This window comes from Bubalus bubalis, chromosome 6 (assembly GCF_019923935.1).
Source record: "Bubalus bubalis isolate 160015118507 breed Murrah chromosome 6, NDDB_SH_1, whole genome shotgun sequence".
Taxonomy (NCBI): domain Eukaryota; kingdom Metazoa; phylum Chordata; class Mammalia; order Artiodactyla; family Bovidae; genus Bubalus; species Bubalus bubalis.
In genome coordinates, this window is record NC_059162.1 from 109,150,851 (window position 1) to 109,173,827 (window position 22,977).

General features: G+C 56.1%; 1 protein-coding gene across 3 annotated transcripts in view; it reads left to right on the top strand.

Moving 5' to 3' along the window:
• STK40 (serine/threonine kinase 40) overlaps window positions 1–22,977 on the top strand; it is a 38,070-nt gene that overhangs the window by 9,520 nt on the left and 5,573 nt on the right. For all 3 annotated transcript variants that reach the window (XM_025289068.3, XM_025289069.3, XM_006077579.4), the window contains 6 exons: window positions 10,425–10,544; window positions 12,357–12,442; window positions 12,732–12,875; window positions 14,896–15,123; window positions 15,898–15,950; window positions 21,231–21,346. In XM_025289068.3, the coding sequence (XP_025144853.1) occupies window positions 10,433–10,544; window positions 12,357–12,442; window positions 12,732–12,875; window positions 14,896–15,123; window positions 15,898–15,950; window positions 21,231–21,346 (739 nt within the window). In that variant the 5' untranslated portion in view covers window positions 10,425–10,432. The remainder of the gene's footprint in view (window positions 1–10,424; window positions 10,545–12,356; window positions 12,443–12,731; window positions 12,876–14,895; window positions 15,124–15,897; window positions 15,951–21,230; window positions 21,347–22,977) is intronic.

Sequence of the window (22,977 nt, forward strand, 5' to 3'; positions counted from 1 at the left end):
CGGATTCCGCTCTGGTGACTCGCAGAAAGGCTGCCGCCGAAGCCCTTCTCCCCAGCCCAGGGACTGCTTCCTCTCGCTTCTCTCTTCTCCAGAGAAGCCTCCAGGCCCGCCTCTGTGCACACGGGCCTGGAGCCTCTTCTCCCAGATTCCCTCTGGGACACATCCTCCCAGCCAGGAGCCTTCTGCCCCCTTGAAGGTCTCTCCGCTCAGCCTTCGTGGAGGCCACTGAGGAGCCCAGTGGGGCTTGCCCAGGGCAGGGAGGTGAGGAGAGACATTCCTGATTATGTAATCTCCTTGAGCTCCTGGAGGAGACTGGAGCTGGGTCTCCGAGCTGCAGACACGGGGCCCCCTGTGAGCAGTGGGGGCCTTCAGTCCCCTGCTGGTGCCCAAAACTGCACTCAGCCTGCTTTAATCCTGCCGAGGAAAGGCGGTGACAGGGGATGGGTCTGTGCGGATGTGCTGGGGTGGGGGGAAGCGGGCTGGGCACGGGGCCCGGGTTATGGCCGCCCCTCCCACTTCCCACTGGGCTGAGTCACTTCCTCTCTGGCGCTGCAGGTAGTCTCCCACACGCCCAGCGGCCTTTGGGGGTGGTGTGCACCCCCTGCAAGAGAGGAGCTCTGGTTAGTAGCAGCCAGTTCGCCCGTTACCCCCGAGGCAGGCGTTTAGAGAAGGATGTGATGTTATGAATTCCTGACAGATTGGAGCTATACATATCCTGCATTTTAGAAATGAACAAAATCATCACTCTGTTTTGGAACGGTGGAGATAACAGCACATGCATGAATCTTTGTCATCAGGGAGTCCTGGCTAAGGCTGAGGGATTACTAATCCGCCTCCCCATCCCCCAGCATCCATCCTGGGCACAGAAGCCAGTGACTTCCAGTGCGTTCCTGGGGAGATTGCTGTGGCCCTCTGGTTCCCAGGGAGAGGCTCCATGCCTGCTCAGGGATGGCTGTCATTCACACTCAAAGAAAAGCCCTCAAACAGAGCTCCCTTCCAGCCAGCCAGCAAGGGTAGAGGAGAACAGGCCACAGGCAGCCTCCTCTGGTCCGATGAGCTGGGTAGGGTCTCAAGGCTTTGGTTTGTCAGCAGACCAAAAAAGAGGGGAAATCTTTACTTCATGAAGTTGTGAGAATGAAAGAAAATCTAGGAAACACTAAGAACAAATGATTCCTGGCAAGCAGTCAATGCCCGCCAGGTGGTAGTTGACAAGGTTATGCGCCTGGAGAGCCTTGTCACCAGGGAGCCACCTCAGTATGGAGCAGGGGCCCTCACCTTTCATCCGCCAGAGACCTCGAGACACCCCTCTTTTACAAATGATGAAACTGAGGCCCACGGAGAGTGAATGACTCTCACAGAGGGTAGGTGACTAGCTCAGGGTCATCAGCTAGTGAGTGATGGAAGCTGAAGTTGGAACCCAGGCCTTGACCCCAAAATCCATCTTGTGCTCCCACCTAGCATTTGGGTAACTGTTCCCTGGTTTGAAACACTTAGTTCCGTGGGCTGCAAGTTTCTCTTGGTTCCCTGGGTTGATTTTGTGGATGGAGCCAGTCTGTAGGGAAGCTGGGCCACTGGTTGCAGCACATGCCTGCGAGTGTAGAGGTGCAATGAGGGCGGCTCCCCGAGTGCTTGGCTCAGGAAGGGGTGCGGGGTGCCGCCTTGTGGGCTGGTGGGAGGGGTTCTCAGTAACCCAGCCTCTGCAGCTCCACAGAGCACCTTCTCTGGGTCACCGGCTGAGATTTCACACTGTTCACCTCAAGTCCGGTGGTTTGTTTCCAGGTACAGTCCGCTAAGAGCGTAGCTGAGCCAGAAAGTCTCTTTTCTAGGGGAAAACAAATGGTAGGAATTTTTCTGACCAGCAGAAGGACCTTCACACTCCAAACCTAGAGTGTCCCACAGGGTCTATCCCCCGAGTGAGGAGCAGGCCAGGCCGTCACTCACACGTTCCCACACTTTACTGCAGGAAAGCAGATTTTTTTGCTGGACTCAGCAAAAAGGGGGCTGGTCTTTCCCTTCGCCAGTGAGGGGTTGGTCCCAGTCTGCAGGCATGCCGTGAATGGGTTTCATTCCTCTGGGGGGTTTGCCCTCCAGCAGCCAACACTGTGTAAGCACAACCCCTGGCGATCAGCCCAGAACCGCCCTGCCCCGGGCATCCAGGCGTTTCTGACATGGGACTTTTCCTGGACAGACTGTTCCCAGCACCACTGCAGCCCGGTTACCCACAGCTGTGACCCCTTCTCTCTCTGCTCCTGGATTCTGGCTCCTGCCACGAGCTGGTGGACCATCCGTACTCTCTTCTGGGTCTCTCTGCCTCCAGCCCCTGGCCTCTCATTGGGTCTTCTCTGTCCCCTGCCCTAGTGTGGGTTTTGGTGCCTTCTGGGTGCGTAACAGACACTTCTGCACTCTCCATTTTCTCATTCAGCAGTGGGTGGATGCAGGGGCGTGGAGATGAACTGGGGTTGCTCAGCCTGGAGAGTGATGGAGGCGGGGGAGTCAGACATTAGTTACAGCACATAGGAGCAGACAGAGGGTGCTCTGGCAGCCAGAAGAGGAAGGGACTTGCTGCAGGAGGGGACACCTGTGAGGACCCAGGGAGAACAGGGCAGGGGTGTTCATGGCACACTCGGAATTGTGAGTCATTTGGTGTGGCTGCATTTATGGGGCATGGAAAGGCAGGGAAGCTGGAGAGGTAGCCTGGGTCTGGCCAGGCTTACTGAGGAGTTTGGATTTCTTCCTAAAGACCCCAGGAAGCGTTGGAGGACCCCCACAGCAGAGACAGATGGAGCTGGTGCAGGCCCAGGTCCCCGAGCAGAGGAGGAAGAGCAGCCTGCTGGAATCTGTTTGTCCAGCCTCAGTTACACAGGGCTTCCCTGGTGGCTCAGATGGTAAAGAGCCTGCCTGAAATGCAGGAGACCCAGGTTCGGTCCTTGGGTCGGGAAGATCCCCTGGAGAAGGGAATGGCAACCCACTCCAGTCTTGTTGCCTGGAGAATTCCATGGACAGAGGAGCCCGGGGAGCTATATATATAGTCCATGGGATCGCCAAAGGTCGTGCATGACTGAGCGACTAACACTTTAACTTTTCAGTTACACAGGTAGCTGAGGTGGGGGTCTTCTGATGGAGTTCCTGTATCCTTCCTGACGAGAACAGTGCCCCACCATCTTGCAGTGGGTGCAGAGACACCCTTTGAAGAAGATGCACTATAGAAAGCCGCCACCAGGTGGCAGACCTTGAGATTGCACGGAGACCTCATTTCCACCCCGCCCCCGCCCCCGTTCCCTAGGAAGAGTTTAGGGAACTCCTGTTCACACCAGGCTGGCTCCGCCCCACAAGGATGAGATTCCAAATTCTTCTTCTGTGAGCTTTGTACCCACAAGAAATCCTTCTGAACCTGTGAATCTGGACAACAGATTCCTCCAGGGTCTTGGGAGCTGTTCCAGCAGGGTGCAATTTCTCTGTCTCCAGAGAGTAAATTCCAAACATGGTGACCCTTCACCTCTAAGCACTTCAGCATCTGTAAGCTAAGAACAGGGGCATTCTCCTATGTAACCACAGGGCAGTTTTCAAATTCAAGAAATTTAACATTGTATCATCTGATATACAGTCTATATTCAGATTCTGCTAATTGTTCAAAATATAACTTTTTCCCCTCAGGATCACCTGTCTCATTTATTTGTCCTGTCTGTAATCTCCTTCAAGTGAGACCAGTTCTTCAGCCTTTTTTTAACTACCTGACATTGATGTTTTTGACGCATATAAGCCTGTTGTTGAATGTTCCCTCAGTTTTAGTTTGACTCCTGATCAGCTTCAGGTTATGCATTTTTGAAAAAAAAAAAAAAATTAACATCAGTAAGGTCGCTTCATATCAGGAGTAACATGATGTCAGATTGTTCTGTTATTAGTGATATGACTTTGCTCGTGTGATTAAGGTTGCAGTTTGCTTTTTTTTTAATTGTATATTTGCACATAGTGAGTTTCACAGGTCTTCTAACAATTCCGTCATTTTGACAAACGCACACACCTAGCCTTACGTCCTTTGGTAGCAGTTTTACAGCCCAGGATGTGTGCTCTGTCCCCTCCCACAGTCCTCTGCGAGAGAGCCTGGACCAGAGGCACCAGGTCTCAGTTCCAGGCTCCTTACTGCCCCCCAGCTGGATTATGATGAAGGAACTCATCATCCTGGGAAGGAAATGGCAACCCCCTCGTCTTCTTGCCTGGGAAATCCCCTGGACAGAGGAGCCTGGTAGGCTACAGTCCACGGGGTCACGAAAGAGTCAGACATGACTTAGCGACTAAACAACAGCAGCATCATTCTGGACAGTCTCTTACTGGGCACTGAATTGATAATTGCCAGCTAGTGCTCCGGCCTCTGCTCCCCCATGAACCAGTGAACAGAACAAGAGGATGAGATGCTGTGTGCCTCTGCCTAAAAGAACCGGCCCTCCCCTTGACCCACAAAACAACTGTACCCTGCCCTCCACTGCAGGCTCGTACCTGGTACTGCCCAGCACCCCTCTGCCTCCTCAGGAGCTCAGCCAGCCCCCAGGCTTCCTCTCCTCCCCACATTCAGTTGAACATGTCACTCAGGCTGCCCATCAGACCACCCACACCCACATCTACCCCCACCCAGCCTGGAGTATCAGACCAGCAGACAGATAGCAAGTTCAAGGTCTCTTAAGCCTTCAGTTTGGTGATCTTCCTTCTTCTGCTCCCCACCCCCGCTCCAAGTCAGTGCCTGACTATTCCTTTCTCCTTGGGCAGCAAGAGAAATTCAAAGCTGCTGTGTTTAAGCTAAGAAAAGCACAATTTATCATATGTTTGTAATATGCCAGTAAGTACTCTTGCTAACCCTTTTATGTGGGTCATCTCACTGAATCCTTAGGCCAGCCTTGTAAGGTGGATCCTGTACTCTGGGTTTTGCATATACAGAATAAGGATCTCATCCAAGATCTCATCATTAAGTAATGGTGCTGGGCTTGCTCTGACTCCAAGCATCCCAGCTAGTATGGGTTATATAGGTCAAGATGGTGATCCCTTTAGCTCGAGAGTGACCGGACCAAGCAGACGTCAGCTGAGGCTTGCTGCAGAACCACCACCCCCAGCCCCCACCCGCAGGCGCTGTAGTACAGATGTTGCTGTCTGTGCTGTGGCACGGAAACAACTGAGACGCATTGCTTTGACCACATTGTTCTGCCATCTGAGCGTCCTGTGGACAGAGACCCTTTTCTTCCTCCCTCCTGGGGTCCGGTGTGGGTGTGGCCACACAGACCCTTGACACATGTGTGGCAAATAGGGCTGAGGCCAGAGATGGGTGGGAGCACCTATGCTCACTCCCAGGTGCCAGGTGGGCTGGACAGAGGGGCAGGGTCCCTGCCTTCAGTAGACACTGCCAGAGATAAAGCCCAGAAGACAGAGGCCTGTACAGCTCAGGATCTTTTTATTTGTTTTGTTTTGACAGAGCCAGGAAACATGGGGGTGGGGATAGGGACAGCTTGAATCCCGACACTTACCGGCTCAACGTGACCCCGCAGTGTAGACAAGTCCTTCGGCTCCTGCAGGCATTAGAAGCTGCTGACAGATCGTGGCCACCGGCTGTGGTGTCATCACACACATGCACACACACAAGTAGCTCACTGGGCTGGGGTCTGCTGTTTGCTCCTTGCAGGGACCACCTGTGCACTCCGCCTGCACTGGTTCGGTCTGCAGGGTCACCCACCTCTCCAGGAGCCCCGGGGTGGCAGCAGGAAGCCTACCAGGAGGCTGAGTGCAGAACTGCACGTGTGGGCAAGCCCCGTGCTGCCCCTCATGTTTGTGGCTCTGTGCGTGTGTGAGTGGCCATCGCCGGGGACTGCATCCGCGCACCTGCATGGAGACCAGTGGGGGTGCTTCTGGGCCTCTCCTTGCCTCGGCCAGGCTTCAGTTGCTTTGTAGTTGGGTGGAGCTAAAGAAAGACTGAGCTGGGTAGGTCTCAGTACCCTCTCTCTTTGCAGCCCACTTCCTTGGGGGATTGGTGGTATGCCCACCGTGTTGAACCATGGTCTGCCATAGGGTGCCCTGCCTGGCACTGCCCTGCCCAGGTGTCTTGTATGGTGGCACACTGCAGCCTTGGACTGGGCATCATGGGCCTTAGAACCTTGGGTGGTGCTGATGGCCCAGCCTTCCTTGCCTTCTGGGAGAGCTGAGCTCACATCTCCCAGCAGCTTTGGGACAGGATGACCTTAATGGCAAACGAGCAGAGTGGGGTGGGCATCGCCTCCTCTGGGTATGCTGTGATGCGAGCACAGAGCTGATGCCCACAGCTTGCTCCCCAGGTCAAGCAAAGGGAACCCCCACTTGAGGGTCGAGCAGCACAGCCTGCAGGCGGCGGGCATGCCTGCCCCTCACCCTCTTTTTTGCCTCACAGAGCAGTCTGCTGAATCCGGGTTCTGAGGGAACTGGTGCTGGCCTGGGAGGATAGCCCTGGAAGAGTGGACAGACTTAAAGCTCCAGAGACTTCCAAATCAGGCCTGCTGGGTTCTGGCAAGCTGAGCCATGGGCCCAGGAGACACCAGGCAGACAGTTCCTTCTTAGCCAGGCAGGGCCAGGGCCCGTCACTGCAGCCTGAGGACCAGTGTCTCTGGAGAGGCCTGGACCCAAGTCCTTCTGAAACCAGGGTGCCCAGAGCTTCCACATCGCACTCTCACTGTGAGGCCAGGATCCCTCGAAGCAGGCTCCCCGTGGGCACATCGGTGGCCCATATGCAGGTGTGTCTGTGGAGGGGACACAGCAGGATGATTTGGGGGCAGGAGACAGGAGGGTCTGTCCCCGGGGGGGGGTTGTCTTTGCTCATTCCACCGGCAGGCCCACCACAGCTTCCGATTGCCCCGACCTGCCCCCTCACGCTGCATCCATTGCCTCCGTGGCTCATGTGGTGTGAAGGAACGTTCAGGAAGCGAAGCAGCCTTGCTGCCACTTCCCCTGCCAGCATCTTTTCCCTCTCCCTGCCCGTCTGCTCTCATCCTTCTGTCTGCCTACATCTTGGAGCAGTTCCCATGCCATTTGCTTGAGTTGAATCCCTAGTGGGGTGGGTGGGGTCAGGCGGAGCCCACTCACTGTCTGTGCTGCAGCTGCTCCCGTCTAGACCATGCCTGTGCGTGGGCGCCTACGCAGCATCTACACGTACGATGACGCCACAGTGGTGCTCTCCAAGGATCCAGGAGGAGGGAGGGTGCTTAGTGCTCCAAGGAAGCCAGAGAACAGGGCCGGAATGTACTGAAATCAACTCATCTACCAGGGCAGGGCAGCTGACCCCATAGGAGCCATCAGCTACTGCAGGGAAGGTGCCCAGCCGCCCACAGAGCATCTCCTGGGCCCGGCAGTGGGGGTAATGGTTTTATGTACTTTTTTTCCTAGTTCTGAGGGAGTTTTAGTCTAATGGTAGGGGAAAGACATTAAGTATATGAGCACACAGATAAATACATAATCACAAAATATGGAAAGTGCTTTGTGTGAAAACTACAGGATACCAAGTGAGTGTGTGACCCGTTGGTGTTGCAGATGTCAAGGCGGCTTCTCTGAGGAAGTGATACTGAAATTGAGAAAGACGCACAGAAATTATCCAGTCAAAGGGTAGGAACAGTGTTCTAGACACATTACTGCCGAGCTTTTTAGGATTTTTCTAGAAGCAGTTGTGCTCTCCCCCTGCTCTTGTGTGAGTGACTGAGTCCACTACCAGCATGACCCTTGTTGGCAGGAGTCGTAGCTGAGCCTGACCATGGCTTCTGCTCTGTTTGGGGCTATTAGAGCCTACTGAGCTACCTGATCCTCATCACTCAGTGAAATCATGGGTCTGCTCCTCAGTGGCACAGCTCTGGAAATGAATTAGGGGCTGGATGGGAGGCAAATCTGGTAGATTGGACAAGAAGGGCATTGGGCCATCTCTCCTTCCCAGTTCACTGCATGGAGTCAGTCTCCTGGGGTTTAGAATAAGGGCCGGGACGGCAGCATGTGAAGAGATGTAAGCTAACTAGTGAAGACGCACCTGTTCTCAGAGGACTGGCTGCTGCTGCTGCTGCTAAGTTGCTTCATTTGTGTCCGACTCTGTGCAACCCCAGAGATGGCAGCCCACCGGGCTCCCCCGTCCCTAGGATTCTCCAGGCAAGAACACTGGAGTGGGTTGCCATTTCCTTCTCCAATGCATGAAAGTGAAAAGTGAAAGTGAAGTCGCTCAGTCGTGTCCGACTCCTAGCGACCCCATGGACTGCAGCCTACCAGGCTCTTCTGTCCATGGGATTTTCCAGGCAAGAGTACTGGAGTGGGGTGCCATTGCCTTCTCCGCAGAGTAGGGGCACCTTCTACGAATAACGGCAAAAACAAACTTAAGGAAAAGAAAGATTGATTGCATAGACATTTAATCTTTTTTAATTACAAAAAGTTAAAAGATTAAGGAAAAACTACATCCTATGGTAGTTATAGCCTTAATATATAGAGTTCCTAAAAAATCACCAAGACTAATACGCACAAAGCAGTAAAAAAAAAAAAAAAATAGAAAAAGAATACGAACTGGAAATTCGTAAAAGAAATTCTGCATATAACCAGGAAGTATGTAAAACAAGTCCAACTTCATGAATAATTAAGGAATCACAAATTTAAACAATGATATGCTTTTTAATATTCATGAGATTGGCAGCTTTTTAAAATATGGAAATGCTCCTTCCTGATGCAGGTTCTGGGATTTGCTTCCCCACACCACCGAAGGTCTGTATATGGCCACAGTCTCCCTGAAAGCAGCCTGGCAGTGCTTGTCACACTCTTTAAAAATACGTGCCCCATTTGACCATCTCTTGGAGTTTATCCTGAGGGAGGCGGGTATGCCAAGATGTTATAACTGCTAATAAAAAATACAAAAAGTGGAGAGAATCTCAAAGTCCATGAATAGGTATGTGGTCTGATAAATCATGACATATTCTTACCAAGGAGACTCTTTCCAGTGGTGCTACAGAAGAATACAGGGATGCTACAGAAGACGGAGGGATGTTAATAAGATTTTTTTTATGACTTTATGAGATACATTATACATAACCATAAATGTACCCTCATCATACTGATATATTTTGGGTGGGAGACAAGAAATGCTTATAAATGGTGTCACAGTGGTCTAAATTTCCTTAATTAGAACTGTAAGCATACACACGCACACACAGAGGAAAGTCTGCTTGAATATTAACAACGATTATATCTTGGTGGTAATATTATGGGTATTTTCTAGTGTTTCTGCAGGAAACGTCAGTTACTTTTTTAAAAAGAAAAAATTATAGAAGCTTAGGCTGAGTGTTCCCAAGCCGTCCGTGTAAAAGTAAAGGCTGCACTCCTAACGTGGCCTTCACCCTTAGATCTGGCCTCTGCTGCCCTCTCTGGGCCCTCTACCGCCACTCCCTGCCTCATGCCATGTACTCCAGCAACACAGGCTGCTTGGAGTATGTTGCTTCCATGCCATTCCTACCATGTACGTTTGCACACCCAGGCCCCTCGCTCTGGAACGACCTTGCCTCTTGCCCCACCCACTCCAGTATCACTCCTCAGAGAAGTTTTCCCTGAGCCCCTGCACCCACTCTGGGCCCGAAGCCTCAGGGCTGGGCAGGCGGCCTTTCCTGGTCATCCCTGGGACCATCTGCCCTCCTGTGTGGAACTCCACTGTGTACACCTCTCTCTGCCCCACCTCCAGGACACTGTCTTCACGAGAGGTGAACTGCAGAGAGCTAGAAGGAGCAACTCCTTTTTGTTTTTTTAGATCCAAGTCGAGGTTAATGTCTTCTAGGATCTGGTTCCCGTGTCCCCTTTCCTTTTAGGGGAAAGGGGTATTTGAGGGGAAGGCCTGGTTGCTCAGATGGTGAAGAATCCACCTGCAATGCAGCATACCCAGATTCAATCCCTGGGTCAGGAAGATCCCCTGGAGAAGGGAATAGCAACCCACTCCAGTACTCTTGCCTGAAGAATTCGACGGACAGATGAACCTGGCGGGCTGCAGTCCATGAGATGGCAGAGAGTCAGATGTGGCTGAGGGACTAACACTCACTTTTTTCACCTCACTTTGAAAGCAGTCGCTCCAGGGCCAGCTCTCTGTCTCAAGAAAGCCCAGTTGGCATCCGCACAGAAGTCAGTGTCCTCTCTGCATCTGACTGGTCCCTTTGAGGTGGGCCAGCTGCCCACCTCTGTAGCCAGGACCTCCACCTGGAGTGCCTAATTAATCTGCAGTAAAGGAGCCATGGTTTTTTGTTACCAAGAACCTTCCATGCTCCTCTGGGAGAGGCAGGAGGTGGCAGCGGCCACAGAAACAGCAGCAGCCGCTGTGTGACACACCCCCAAGTCAGAGCCTCGCAGGCTGGGTTAGCGTAAGGAAGCTCGCTGATTTGCTCAGTGAGAAGGCTCTTTTCTGTCTCGTCTAGAGCTGAGAATGAAGCGGAGAGCATCAGACAGAGGAGCTGGGGAAACGTCGGCCAGGGCGAAGGCTCTAGGAAGTGGGATTTCTGGAAATAATGCCAAGAGAGCTGGACCATTCATCCTGGGTAAGCCTCTGATGGCTAGGTGAGTGGGGGGCCGGGGCAGCACCGTCTGACCTGCGGACACAGCGCAGCGCTGCACCCATCCCAGTGCGGGGCCCTGAGCAGCCCTCTGTGGGTTTAAGCGGCGTCTGTTCGTGAGAGTGGAAGGCCGCTCCGCACCACGAGCTGCTGCTGAGTTGTAGCTCACCACCCTTAGAGCCAGCCGAGAGCTGGACAGTCTTCCCCGAGACAGTCCTATGCGTGCCCCCAGGATGTTGCCCTCGGGAAGCACACAAGCTGTCTTAGAACCCAAAGTCCATCTTCCAAGGCACTTCTCTGACCATTCATAGAGGACACAATGATTTTACAAAACATTTGGTACAGCTGCAAACTTCTTATAAAATTGGCACCAAAATCCTGTAGAACCGGATGTTCCCAGTGGTCTGGAAGAGCAGCAGGGCCTTTCTGCATGATATTCAAGGCTCAGCAGCTCCACACTGCATGCGTAGGGTTGCAGGTAGGGTGGGTCCTGAGGACCCTGACTCTCCCAGCAGCCAGAGATTGGGTGTGAGTTTTGCTTTGGCACAGCATCTTGAACTTAGGAGTACAGGATAGTTCCAGCTCCAGTCACTCGGCAAATAGTACATGGAGCCTGCTACGTTCTGGTCCTGTGCTGTTTAGCAGGGATGTAGCAGGGATTAAGACAGACAAGTTACTGGGGAGCTTCCTGGAGGTCCAGTGCTTGGGACTCTGTGCTTCCACTGCAGGGGGTATGGGTTCAATCCCTGGTCAGGAAACTAAGATCTTGCATCCCACATGCCTCCAGGCACAGCAAAAAAAAAAGAATTGGGCGGGACAGTTGGTTGGAGACACACTCTGAAGCTAAAAATAAAGACCATAAAGTTAAAAAAAAAAAGACAAGTTCCTGCCCTCACTGAACTTAACATTCTAGTTAGAAAAAGAAACAGTAAACAACACTGAGATCACCTCTGGAGCAGGGGGAGGGGCCGGGCCCTGAAGGCAGCAAACAGGATGATGTGAAACTGAGGGCCAGAGAGACTGGAGACAAGGAAGGCTCTGTATGCGGAAGGGACATCGGCTCTGACAGCAGAGGGTAAGAAGGAGCAGCCATGTGAAAAGCAAAGGGAAAGCATTCCAGACTGAAGGAACAGCAAGTGCAAAGGCCCAGAGACAGGGAAGGGCTTAACCTCAGGAATTAAAGAGTCCAGCAGAACTGGAGTGTGGTGAGGAGGGGTCAGGGAAACATGATCCATTGAAAGCTGGACAGGAACCAAACCATGCAAGACCTCGGAGGCCAAAAGGTTTCGATTGCACATTGAAAGCAGTGGAGCGCTGCTCAGGTCTTTCAGCAGTGCAGTGGCATGGTGACATTACCTGATTTATGCTCTGAAGGCTCAGGGCGCTGTCACAGACCAGTGAGCAACGTACGTCTCCAGGAGTACAGAAGTTCCCAAACGCTGATACATGGCCGCATCAGACCGCCCGGGGAGCCTGTTCAAGGGACAGTTTCCTGGCTCACCTGGAGCTGGTGATTCAGAGGGCCCAAGTTGTAGCTGGGATCTGCTTTTAACACATGCTCCTCGGAAATTCTAGCACACACCTGGTGCTGAGAGAGTATGAAAACCAGATGTGCTCAGATGGAGGCACACACACCGCTCCACTTCGGGAGGCGTGACCATTTTCTCAGTGGGTGTGAGCCCTGGTGTCCTCCAGGAGAAAAGATCTAGCCAGAAGCCCACGTGGTGGCATGATGGCTCGGTGCCATGGTGGACAGGGCGCCTGAGAAGTAAAGCCAGCGGCTTGTCTGTGCCACAGGTCCCCGTCTGGGCAACTCACCTGTGCCAAGCATCGTGCAGTGCTTGGCGAGGAAGGATGGCACGGATGACTTCTATCAGCTGAAGGTAAGTGAGGCACAGGACGTGGGGGCCGGGGACCCCAGGGCCCCGTGCTGGCCCGGCTCCTCCGCCCTCCCCTGTGAGCAAGAGCGGCACCACTTCTTCCCAGGGGCCCCGTGTGAACATCACGTTGCCTTCACGCCAGGAAAAACCACTTCGCTTCATCCACACACATGTGGGTGGATGTGCCGGGGTGGCATGGGAGGACGTGAACCCCTGCTTCTCCTGTTCTAGTCACTCTGCTTGGAAAAGTAAAGGTTGTGGGGTTTTGCTTTTGTGTGTGTGCCTTCCTAAGATCCTCACCCTAGAGGAGAGGGGCGACCAAGGAATTGAAAGCCAAGAGGAGAGGCAAGGCAAGATGCTGCTGCACACCGAGTACTCCCTGCTCTCCCTCCTCCACACGCAGGACGGGGTGGTTCACCACCACGGGCTCTTCCAGGTAGGTGGCACCTCTCCCGCCCCCACCCCGGCTGGCCCTGCTGGGGCCACGTCGCACGAGCTCTTCCAACCTCCCTGCATGCAGAGCAGCAGGACTTCCTGACTGGCGGCCTGGAGGTCTGGTCACAGCGCTCCTGCCGTGATGGTGGCCGCCTAGCGGGAATGCACCCGGCTTGCAGGCTTTCTTTGAAGAGCCGCTTTTCCGAGAAAAGAGGAAAGCAGGAAGTTATTTAAAGACAAGGGCTCTTTCTAGCTATGTGGTCAGGAATCGGCCAGGCCCGGGTGGGAGGGAGGGCGATGAGGAAGGCGGGGTGGGGAATTGTGGATCTCCGTGATTGCTTTTGGTCCCAGTCCTGCTGCCTGCCTGGACATTTCAGCATCTGCAGCAAGGATCCCTGGGCCCCATTCTCAATGTCCCCGGTCCCTTAGGAAAAGTACTGATTAGCAACTGGTACCCTGAAAAGAGCCTTCCCCGGGGCAGAATTGAAATTCCGGCTCCAAAAATGAAGTGAAGAACCAGCACTCTGAATGCTGGGGGAGTGGGTCCTGTTGACGGCCCCCGCGGAGCTTCTGCAGCGCCTTCAGCACCAGACACGCTGGCCAGGCCCACGCGTGCTTGATGGGCCTGGTGTCAGGGAGCGCACACAGGTTTTGAAGCAGGCAGTTCTGAATTCAGGTGATGTGACCTCGGGCAAGTCACTTGCCAAGCCTCAGATCCCTCATCTGAGAGCCGTGACAACAGAGCCCACCTTGTGTGGTGCTGGGAGGGTGAATGAGAGGGTAGAGAGCCCTGAGCTGCCGAGTCACACATGCTCGTCACTGCTGTTATTTCAGGCAATAAAAGCTCCTTGTTGGCTTGACTTCTTGAGGAAAAATAAGTGGAAAATGCCTCCCACCCCCACACATAGACCCCACCAAGGTCTTCATTCTTAGATGTGCACTGAAAGGCACCTCTGAAAACTTGTGTCCCTTAAACATGAAATCAGATGGGGGGTGATGATGATTTCTTAGTATTTCATCTCTGGTAGCTTCCAGAGCTTGGCCTTGGTGTCTGTCATTTTGGATAAGAGACCCTGAGTGGTGAGAAGCCTCTCTCGAGTCCTCGTGTACCAGACACTGTGCTGGGCCTCTGGGGAAGGCAGAATGAAGGGTATGATCTGCCTGGGAGAGGAATGTGGAGTTCCCTCCCCAGGAGCTTCCCAGCCTGCTGTGCTGGCGTGGAAGCCTCCTCGAGCTGCTGGATAAGAGTCCTCCTGTTGCGCCGTGTTTCCTCGCCCTTGGCGTAGCTTTTTAGCAAGGAAGGTACATCCAGAACTACCACCCTTAGGGTTGGCAGCGGTGTCAGCTTACCAAGCCCTGCTTCATCGATACCCAGCCCAAGTGCTTACTACGTACTTGGCATGGTTGTGTTTTCTCTCTACACCCCTGTGAGATAGAAGTTGCCAGGCCCCCTTCACAGATGAGGAACTAAGAACTTGGAGAGGTTAGCCAAACTTCCCCAGGTCCTGCAGCTAGGACAAGGTGGAGCCAGAGCCTGAAACCAGCCATCAGGGGCCAAAGCCATTATATGGCCCGGGAGTCCTGCATCCACGTGAAAGCAGTTGCCTTGAACGCACAGAAGTAGCTCCCACCACCGTGGACACCGGAAGGAAGTTTCCTCCGTCATTGCTGGACTCCCTGGGAGAGCTAAGGGGGATAGGGGCCCTGGGGCCCTGAGGTGCTGCCTGCACATGGCGCTCAGGGGGCTGCCAGCACACTGGGCTCTTAGGTGCCAAGCCCTGACCCACACGCTTTGCAGTAGGACTGGAGCCTGAAGTCTGACCCGCGCTGCTTCAGCCTGGGCCCTGGCTGGGCCTGGCACTGACGCAGAAGCGGGGCCGTGGGGTCCATGCCACCCAGATGTCAGGCCCCCACCACTCACACACATGCAGGCTTGTTCTAGGCTCCAGTAGAGCCCCAGGCCCCTGGCCCTGGCCCTGCTGGGCCCACGGCCAAGCCCCGGTCTGCGCCCTTCCTCCCAGGACCGCACCTGTGAAGTGGTTGAGGACGCCGAATCCAACCGAATGGTTAAGAAGATGAAGAAGCGCATCTGCCTCGTCCTTGACTGCCTCTGCGCGCACGACTTCAGCGACAAGACGGCCGACCTGATCAACCTGCAGCATTACGTCATCAAGGAGAAGAGGCTCAGCGAGCGGGAGACCGTGGTCATCTTCTACGACGTGGTGCGCGTGGTGGAGGCCCTGCACCAGGTGAGGCCCCACCCCGCGGCTCCCTCCTCTGCCGCGGAAAGCCGTCCTCTGCTGCCACTGACCACAGCAGCTCTGTGCTGCCCTCGCCCAGTGTGCTCTGCAGCTGGGACGTCCAGAAGGAAAGCGGCTGGATGCCACACCTGAGGACACAGTGCCGCAGGCCTCAGCCCACGATCCTGGGGCGGTGCGGGCAGCCCAGCAGAGTCCAGCACAGTTATGTCCATCAGTTGAGAGGCTAGGGGTGAGATACCCACTGGGGGCAGCCACAGCCTGTCTCTGAGCCTTTCTTAGGGTTGGGGGCGTCAGGAACCCCGAGGTTAGGAGAGCCTGGGCGGCCTCCGGACAAACAGCTTCTGTGGGCTGGGCCTGCGATACTCAGTCATCAGAACAGGGAGAATTCACCTGTGACCCCAGATCTAGGCAGATGCTTAGGATTTGGTGGCGGGCGGGGGTTGCTTTTGGCTTTTTTTATGGGATGTCTGGTGGAGGCAGAGAGAGGAGTGGTTTTCTCCGTTGGCGGCTGCCTTAGTGGAAGAAAGAACTGGAGTAAACACTGTAGATGGGGCCGAGACGGCCTGGGCTCACATGCTGCCCAGTTCATGCGCGTGGTCAACGAGGCCTTAGAGTGGTCCTCATCTGTCCCTGGCTTGCAAATCGAGTCCCAACCTAAAGAGGCGTGTCTCCCCCCACACGTGGAGGGCCCGCCTCTCACAGGCCGGGCGCACTCGGGCTCTGAGCATCACAGTGCAAACCGCGCGCCTGTTGCTTTTCCAGAAGAACGTCGTGCACAGAGACCTGAAGCTGGGGAACATGGTGCTCAGTAAGAGGTGAGCGTCGCCGTGCTCCCACGATGGAGCCTCGGCTTGGGGCAGGCCACACGCTGTGTCTCCCGGAGCCCCGCATCCCCACGGGGAGCCTGACTCCGCCCAGCCCACCTCCCCCAGGAGCCCAGCCCGGGGATGGGATGCCTGCTTCTGTCCTCTGCCGCAGGGTAATATGGTGGTTGCACAGAAGGGGAGCCTTGGGAAGGGTTTTTCAGTGGTCTCCCTAGTCCATTCATTTGTCATGCCCAATGGGTGCCCAGTAAATGACTATTAAAAACAGGCCAACGGGTGACAGAATGACAGATGAGCAAAGCAAGGCTTTGTCATGGGACAGGTTCCCAGGAAACAGACTCTGAGATGTGTGTGCAGGACGTTTCCTGGGCGCACGCTTGGGGAGGAGGGGGCGAGATTGGGCTGAGGGAGAAGCTGAATTCTGGGCAGTCACGACAGGGCCTCCGCCTGGAAAGCCAGGTGGCCCTTCAGACGTTCCGCATCAAGTCAGGGGGCGCATGGCCCTGTACCCCGGCTGCAGCCCGCTACTGAATTGCAGGCTGTGCCTGGGGGCATAGCTTAGGGCAGGGCAACTTCCTCTGGCTGAGAGGACTTCCTGGAAAAGGATGACTTTCCCAGCAGCAGGGAGAGAGCACCTCCCTACTGGAGGGGATCTGGGCGGCTCACCCCAGCATCCTTGGTGAGCCGGTGGCGGAGGGACATCACGTGAGGCCCCGCCCCGGGCTCTTGTCCCACTCAGGCAGAGGATCTGGGCCCCTTCCGAGTAACCTGGCGCAGTGGTCCCCCCACCTCTTTGGCACCAAGACCAGATCGTGGAAGATACTTTTTTCCACAGACAGGCATAGAGGATGACTTTAGTTCCACCCACCACTCACCTGCTGCTTCCTAACAGGTCACGAACCACCACTGGTCCAGGGGTTGGGAACCCCTGATCTGGTGCAGTGGTAGATACACCAGCCACGCAGGGGCCCAGGTCTGGCGGGCGGAGCTCACACCCTGCGTGTCACCACAATCCTAGAAACGTGGTCCCCTGATCTCCCTGAGCCGCTCACCCTCACCTCTCTCAGTCCCGGTGTTAAAATGGGTCAGAGAGCTTACAGATGGCGGGCCACACACCCCTCGTGGCAGAAGTGGTGTGGTGGGGGAATTTGTCCAGAATGTCATTGCCCATCCCGTAGTGGCCTGGACCCACTATCCCTGTGAAATGGCCAAAGCCACAGTGGTCACAGGACAAGGAACTCTGGGGAGGGGCCTGGGGCACCAGACCTGGCAGTGCCAGCCCCAGGCCCTCCGAGCACAGCCTGTCTCCAGCCCCACCTGGCGCTGGCGCAGCAGACAGCCTTCCTGGAGCTCACCGCCTGGTGGGGGTGACCGGGGAGCAGGCGTCACTGTGTTGAGGCCAGTGTGCAGAGGACGGAGGGGCTGAGGCTCTGGCCGTCTCAATCAGTTTCTGAAGGTCAAGCAGAGGTTTGCCAGCCTGAGAAAACAGTGAAAACCTGGTCCTGGGAGCTGCGCAGGGAGGAGGGAAGATGGGAGTTCCAGGGCTGAGTGAACCCTTGAGCGGCCGAGAGAGGGTTAGAAACCCGGGAGGGGTGGCCCCGGGGGTCACACCCAGCTCCCCACACAGCACTGCTGCTTGGTTACCCTCGAGGCCCTGAGCACGCGCCCCTGTGATTATTCACCTGTTCCGTTCGTCGTGTATTGAGAAGCTGCTGTGGAGCCAGGCACTTTGAGTTTCCGCATCCTCATCTGTGGAAGCAGAGATGGTTACGCTTCCCTGCAGACACTGGGCTTCCCAGGTGGGCTAGTGGTAAAGAACCCACCTGCCATTGCAGGAGACATAAGAGACACGGGTTCGATCCCCTGGGTTGGGAAGATTCCCCTGGAGAAGGGCATGGCAGCCCATTCTGGTATTCTTGTCTGGAGAACCCCATGGACAGAGGAGCCTGGTGGGCTATAATCCAAGGGGTTGCAAAGAGTCAGACATGATGGAAGCAACTTTAGCACGCATGCATGCAGATACTGGCTCCAGACATGAGACTACTTACAGGGTTTGGCCCCTCGTAAGCGTGCTGGATGCGAGCCAGCCAGGCTGCAGGCCTGACGTGCTCTCCCTCTGGAGATGAGGCCCACTATGTGGTGAGTGGCCGGCAAGGATGTCCCACGGAGCCCCGGCCCCAGCTAGGTGGTGCACGAGGAGAGGCGGTGTCGTAGAGCACAGACCATCCCAGCCCTGGGAGTGCGTTGTCTTCATGTTGGGGGACTGGGTCCTGGCCCGCTGAGGGACGCTGGGTGCCATCAAGGGCTTCTGCGGTGCTAATCAGACCAGCATCACAGGCCTCTTTGTCTCCATTGGTGGTTTAGCTACCGGCTCCCATTTTTCCAGGGCCCCTAGGTTCTGAGAACGTAGTCAGAGGGCCCTACCTGTCTTGAGTAATGCCAGCATTGCGATAGCAGCTCTTTCGTGAGTGTGTGTGCATGTCTGTGTGTGTGTATCATGTGCGTGCGTGCGCACCCATCGGTGTGTTTTCTTGGGACTGCAGAGCACCCACACCTCATCAGACCCTGTTCTTGGCAGCACGTTCTCTAATCCGATAATTCCTTTGCTGCATCTTGGGCAGACAGATTCTGGCCGCCTCTCGCTTGAGTCATGGGTGCCAGGAAGGCATGGGAGGTGCTGCGGAGACCCGTGCTGACCGTCCAGCTCCTACTCCCAAGTGTCCACAGGCACACCCCTCCCCGCTTGGGGCCTTGCTGTCATCCTTGAGAGTCAGGGGTGGGCCTGGAAGAGGTCCAGCCCCCTCTGCCTATCAGGCCAGGCCCTAACTCCAGCTGGAGAGGCAGCAGACAAGCTGGAAGCACCCAGCACATCGGAGCGCTCCCAGGGGAGGAAACAGGAGAAGGGTTTGTAAGGCAACTGCGCAGCAAGCTCCCCGGCTACGGATGAAGGGCAAGGGTTACAGTCCCCTCTTGGGGTTACGTGAGGTTCACCGTGGGTTCTTTCTCCATCCTCCTTTCTTTCCGCGTGGGTGCGTGTGCACATCCAGTTTCCTAGAAAATGAGACACCCTGTGGTAGCCCAGAGGCCATAGCTGAAGGGTGACTCACTGAGCAGGCCCTGCTCACGCCGAGCCCCCTCCCTGCACCCCTGCCACCCTCGCCCCTCCTGCCAGGACCAGCCTGGGGGGTCTGGGCTCCCCGGGATCAGTGCTTCACCAACCAAAGTGATGGTGGCAGAGCAGGGAGCGGGGCCAGGCATCGGGAGGGCTGGAAGCAGACTGTGCGGTTTCCTGTGGGAGAGGCTCCAGCTCAGTCCTGCCAGCCTGCCCTGCAGATTCTCAGCCGAACTTTCCTCGAGCCCAGTGCGCAGAGGGCTGCCCACAGGGTAGAGCAGAAGGCCAAGGCGGGCAGGTGCGCTCCAGGGCCTGTCGTCGCAGGGTGGCTCCTCTTGCCCGCCGCCTCTGCACAGTCTTCCCCCGGGGTCTCCAAGGGTAACCCGTGCCAGCGGTGCCCCCGTCTGAGGATGAAATATACTCGCAGCTGGCCCTGGTCATCAGTCACTAGTTGTCAGGCCCTGGATTCAGCGCTTTCCCTGGGATCTTCTTGTTAAATCCCAACACAGCCCTGGGAGTTAGGTGCTGATATTTTCCGTTTTACAGATGAGAAAATTTTAGGTTTAGCAAGAAAGTAAATAACATGCCCAAGATCACCCAGCCAGGCAAGGGCAGAGCCAAGACTGGAACCCAGGGATCTGACTCCCAAGCCCACCAGGCTATCCCCCGAGTTGTCCTCCTCCCAGTGTCTTGGGCCTCCAGCTGCCATGGCCAGCTCTGACCATGGAGAAAAAGCAGGGTGTATGCTCTCTGGGGCCCTCGTGGATGAGAGGCCTTAGCAGTCCCATGGACAGTGACGAGGGTGGGTCCAAGCGGGAGCAGTTCCACTTCTTGACGTGACCTGCGCCCGAGACCCTTCACCACCCCCCGTCTCTGGCTCTTGCTGCCCTGGGGGCCACCAGGCTGGTTTCTGTGGCATGTGCCAGGGCAGGCCTGTATGGAGAGCGAGAGTCAGCGTTTCCATTTGGAATGCCGGGGACAGAGCGGCCTTTGTTCTTGCACCAAGCCCTTGCCAGCAGAACTCCCCGAGAAAGCTAGAGGGCTCTGAGAGCCTCACGCACGAGGGCCCGGTGCAGCTTCCCTTCCCACCATCCTCCCAGGCGTCCCTGCCCAGCCTGCTGACACGGGAGCCAGCACGCAGCCTTGCTCGCCTGTGGGTGGAGAGGCCCCTGCCTCCCCGCACCGCCACCCCATATCCGCAGGGGTGGCAGACTGCATCCCCTCTGGGCCGCCGACTTTTGTTCTCGTTGTGACTTCCTAGAAAGGATCAGAGCCCAAAGCTCTTCTCACCACGACTCTCAGATGGGGGTCTCTGGTTTTCTAGTCAGTGCAGAATCTCCAGTACCAGACAAGGGGTGAGTTAGCTTGGATGGAACGGAAGGGAAAGTCAAGGGCTGGGCACCATCCAGGGACCCCGTGGGCACCTGACCAGTATCACTCAGGGTGCAGACTCTGGGGGTCAGAAAGACCTGGGTTGGATCCTGCTCCTCTGCTCACTAGCTGTGTGACCCTGGACAAGTCCCTCCACTTCTCTGGGTGTCCTAACTGCATTCTCTGTGGAGTGGGCAATGAGAAAGTCTCCATCATAGGCTGTTGTGAGGCGTGAATGCAAACAGCCCCTGCTGGGCACATAAGCCCAGATAAGGGTCTGCTCTCAGTAGGCATTAGTGTTTAGCACGGTCAGTGATAATGTGATAGTACTTAATCCTAAGAGTGATGACTGAAGGAATCAGCCCCCGGGGGACACAGTGGTCCTCAGGGAGGCCTCCAGGACTCTGCCGGACTTCCTCATGAGTGAATGAGGGAGCTGAACTACCTCCAGTCCCTCCCAACCTAGATACTACGTGGGGTGGTTTGAAGAAATCTCCGCAGTTGTTCCAGACCCTAAGCTGTAGCCCCAGGACTCAGGGGAGCACCCTGAAGCTTCCCTGGGCAGAGTGACTCGGGTCCCTGCGGGGACAGCTCACCAGGTGTCAACCCTGGTGACTGGCCTGTGTCCGCACCCCCAGTGGCACTCCCCACGCAGCCCTGGAGAAGACGAGGCGGGTCAGGGGAACAGAAGAGGACGCGGGTGTGGTTCCTCTGCCCCGGGACGAGGTGGGGGGCAGCCGGGGGTACAGACACCGAGGTTTGTTCACTCTCTGCCTCCCGCCCCCCAGGACGCATCGGATAACCATCACCAATTTCTGCCTCGGGAAGCATCTCGTGAGCGAGGGGGACCTCTTGAAGGACCAGCGGGGGAGCCCTGCCTACATCAGTCCAGACGTGCTCAGCGGTATGTGCGCGGCACCAGCAGCAGCCCCCGGGGGCCTTGCCCAGCCAGACTGTATCTGTGCCCCGGGCGAGGTGCTGGGGCTCCAGTGGTGGCCCAAACCAGTACTGCCCATCCAGGTCCAAAACGTGGGGTCTCATGGAGGAGGATGGCAGTCAGCACACTAATTACTCTGAGATCAGTGCTTGGAAGGACAGAAACGTGATTTCTGTGAGTGTGAGGAATAGGCACGCGAAGGCTTTCAGCTGTATCTTGAGAATAATAGGAGCCCACTGGGGAGAGGGTGTGCCTGGGCAGGGGCAGCACCACACATGTGAGGAGCCCCCCGAGACCCCCAAGGCTCCTCTCAGAAAGTTCAAGGGGAGACGCGTGGGGGCCCAGCCACGCCAGGCCCGGCAGAGGCCCTGTTGAGAAACATCATCCTTGATTTCAAGTCCAAGAGGATGCCTTTGAACAGGTCTTCACAGCGTTTACTGTGAGGAGACTTGCATCTCAAAGATACCACTCCCTTTGTCTATTTGTTCATCCGTCTATTCTGCTGGTATTTACTGAGGGCCTGCCGTGCACAAGGCTCCGTTCTAGACACTTCGGACACAGCAGGGAACAGACAGACAGACACCCCGCCTCCACGGCCGGGACGGGCAGCAGTGCCCAGAGCAAGTCAAGTACGGAGCTGCCGCCTTCTGATCGTGCCGCTGGTGCCGGAGGCTGCACTGAGCCATGCGACAGGCATCATCTGTTTAAAACCACGCAGCTACCCCATGAGGTAGAATTTTTACAGATGAGAAAATTGAGGCTCGGAGAGACCAGACCTCTTGTTCACAGTCACAGCTAATAGTTCACCAGAAAACTTAGGCATCCCCCTCCGCCAGGGCTGCCTTCTGCCCAAACCCACGCTCCTATTTCACCATAGGCTTTCTTTCCTTTCTTGCTTGTCCTTCGCCAAACTGAGGTTGCTCTGTCCTGATCACTCCAGCGGCTCACCCCCGCTGCCATCCCTCCGCTGTGAAGGTTCCAGGGTTGCCTCCGGGCCTGTCGGCCCCGCACTCACACCTGCCTCCCTCCCCGCAGTAACAGTTGTCACCTGTCTTCCCGGGAATAGGCCGCTCTCACTGGCCACAACCATCTGCCGTCTCCTTGGAGGCCTCCCCCCGAGGGCTCTGCCGGCCCAGGCCTCTCACAGGACGCTGCAGGGGGCAGTGGTGCCACCTCCCGGGCCTGGAGCTCGGGGTTGCAGTCACAGTGGCCTCTGCGAGGAGGATCTGGGTGCCAGGGCTGTATCCCCGCTCCCTGAGCACCCCTGCCCCACAGCCCAGCCTGGATACACCCTGCATGGGCATCCGAAAGGCCTCCCTGGAGGTGCAGAGCCAGGAGGAAGACCCAGGCCCCTTCCTCGGCCCAGAGCTGTGAGGTGGGGTCTGGGACTGGGTGGAGGGACGGGCTGCCTCTGGTGGAGTCTCCTCAGCAGCCAGGCCAGGTGGTCTCCATGTGCTGGCACTCCCACCTGCTGCCCGAGGCCTCTCTCGGGCTCCTCCAGACAGATACCAGTCTTGGAGAATGAAACAAAGGAGCCCCCCTGCCTCAGAAAGAGACCTGGACCGGAAGACCCGAGACCAGGCTCTGAGACTGGCCGT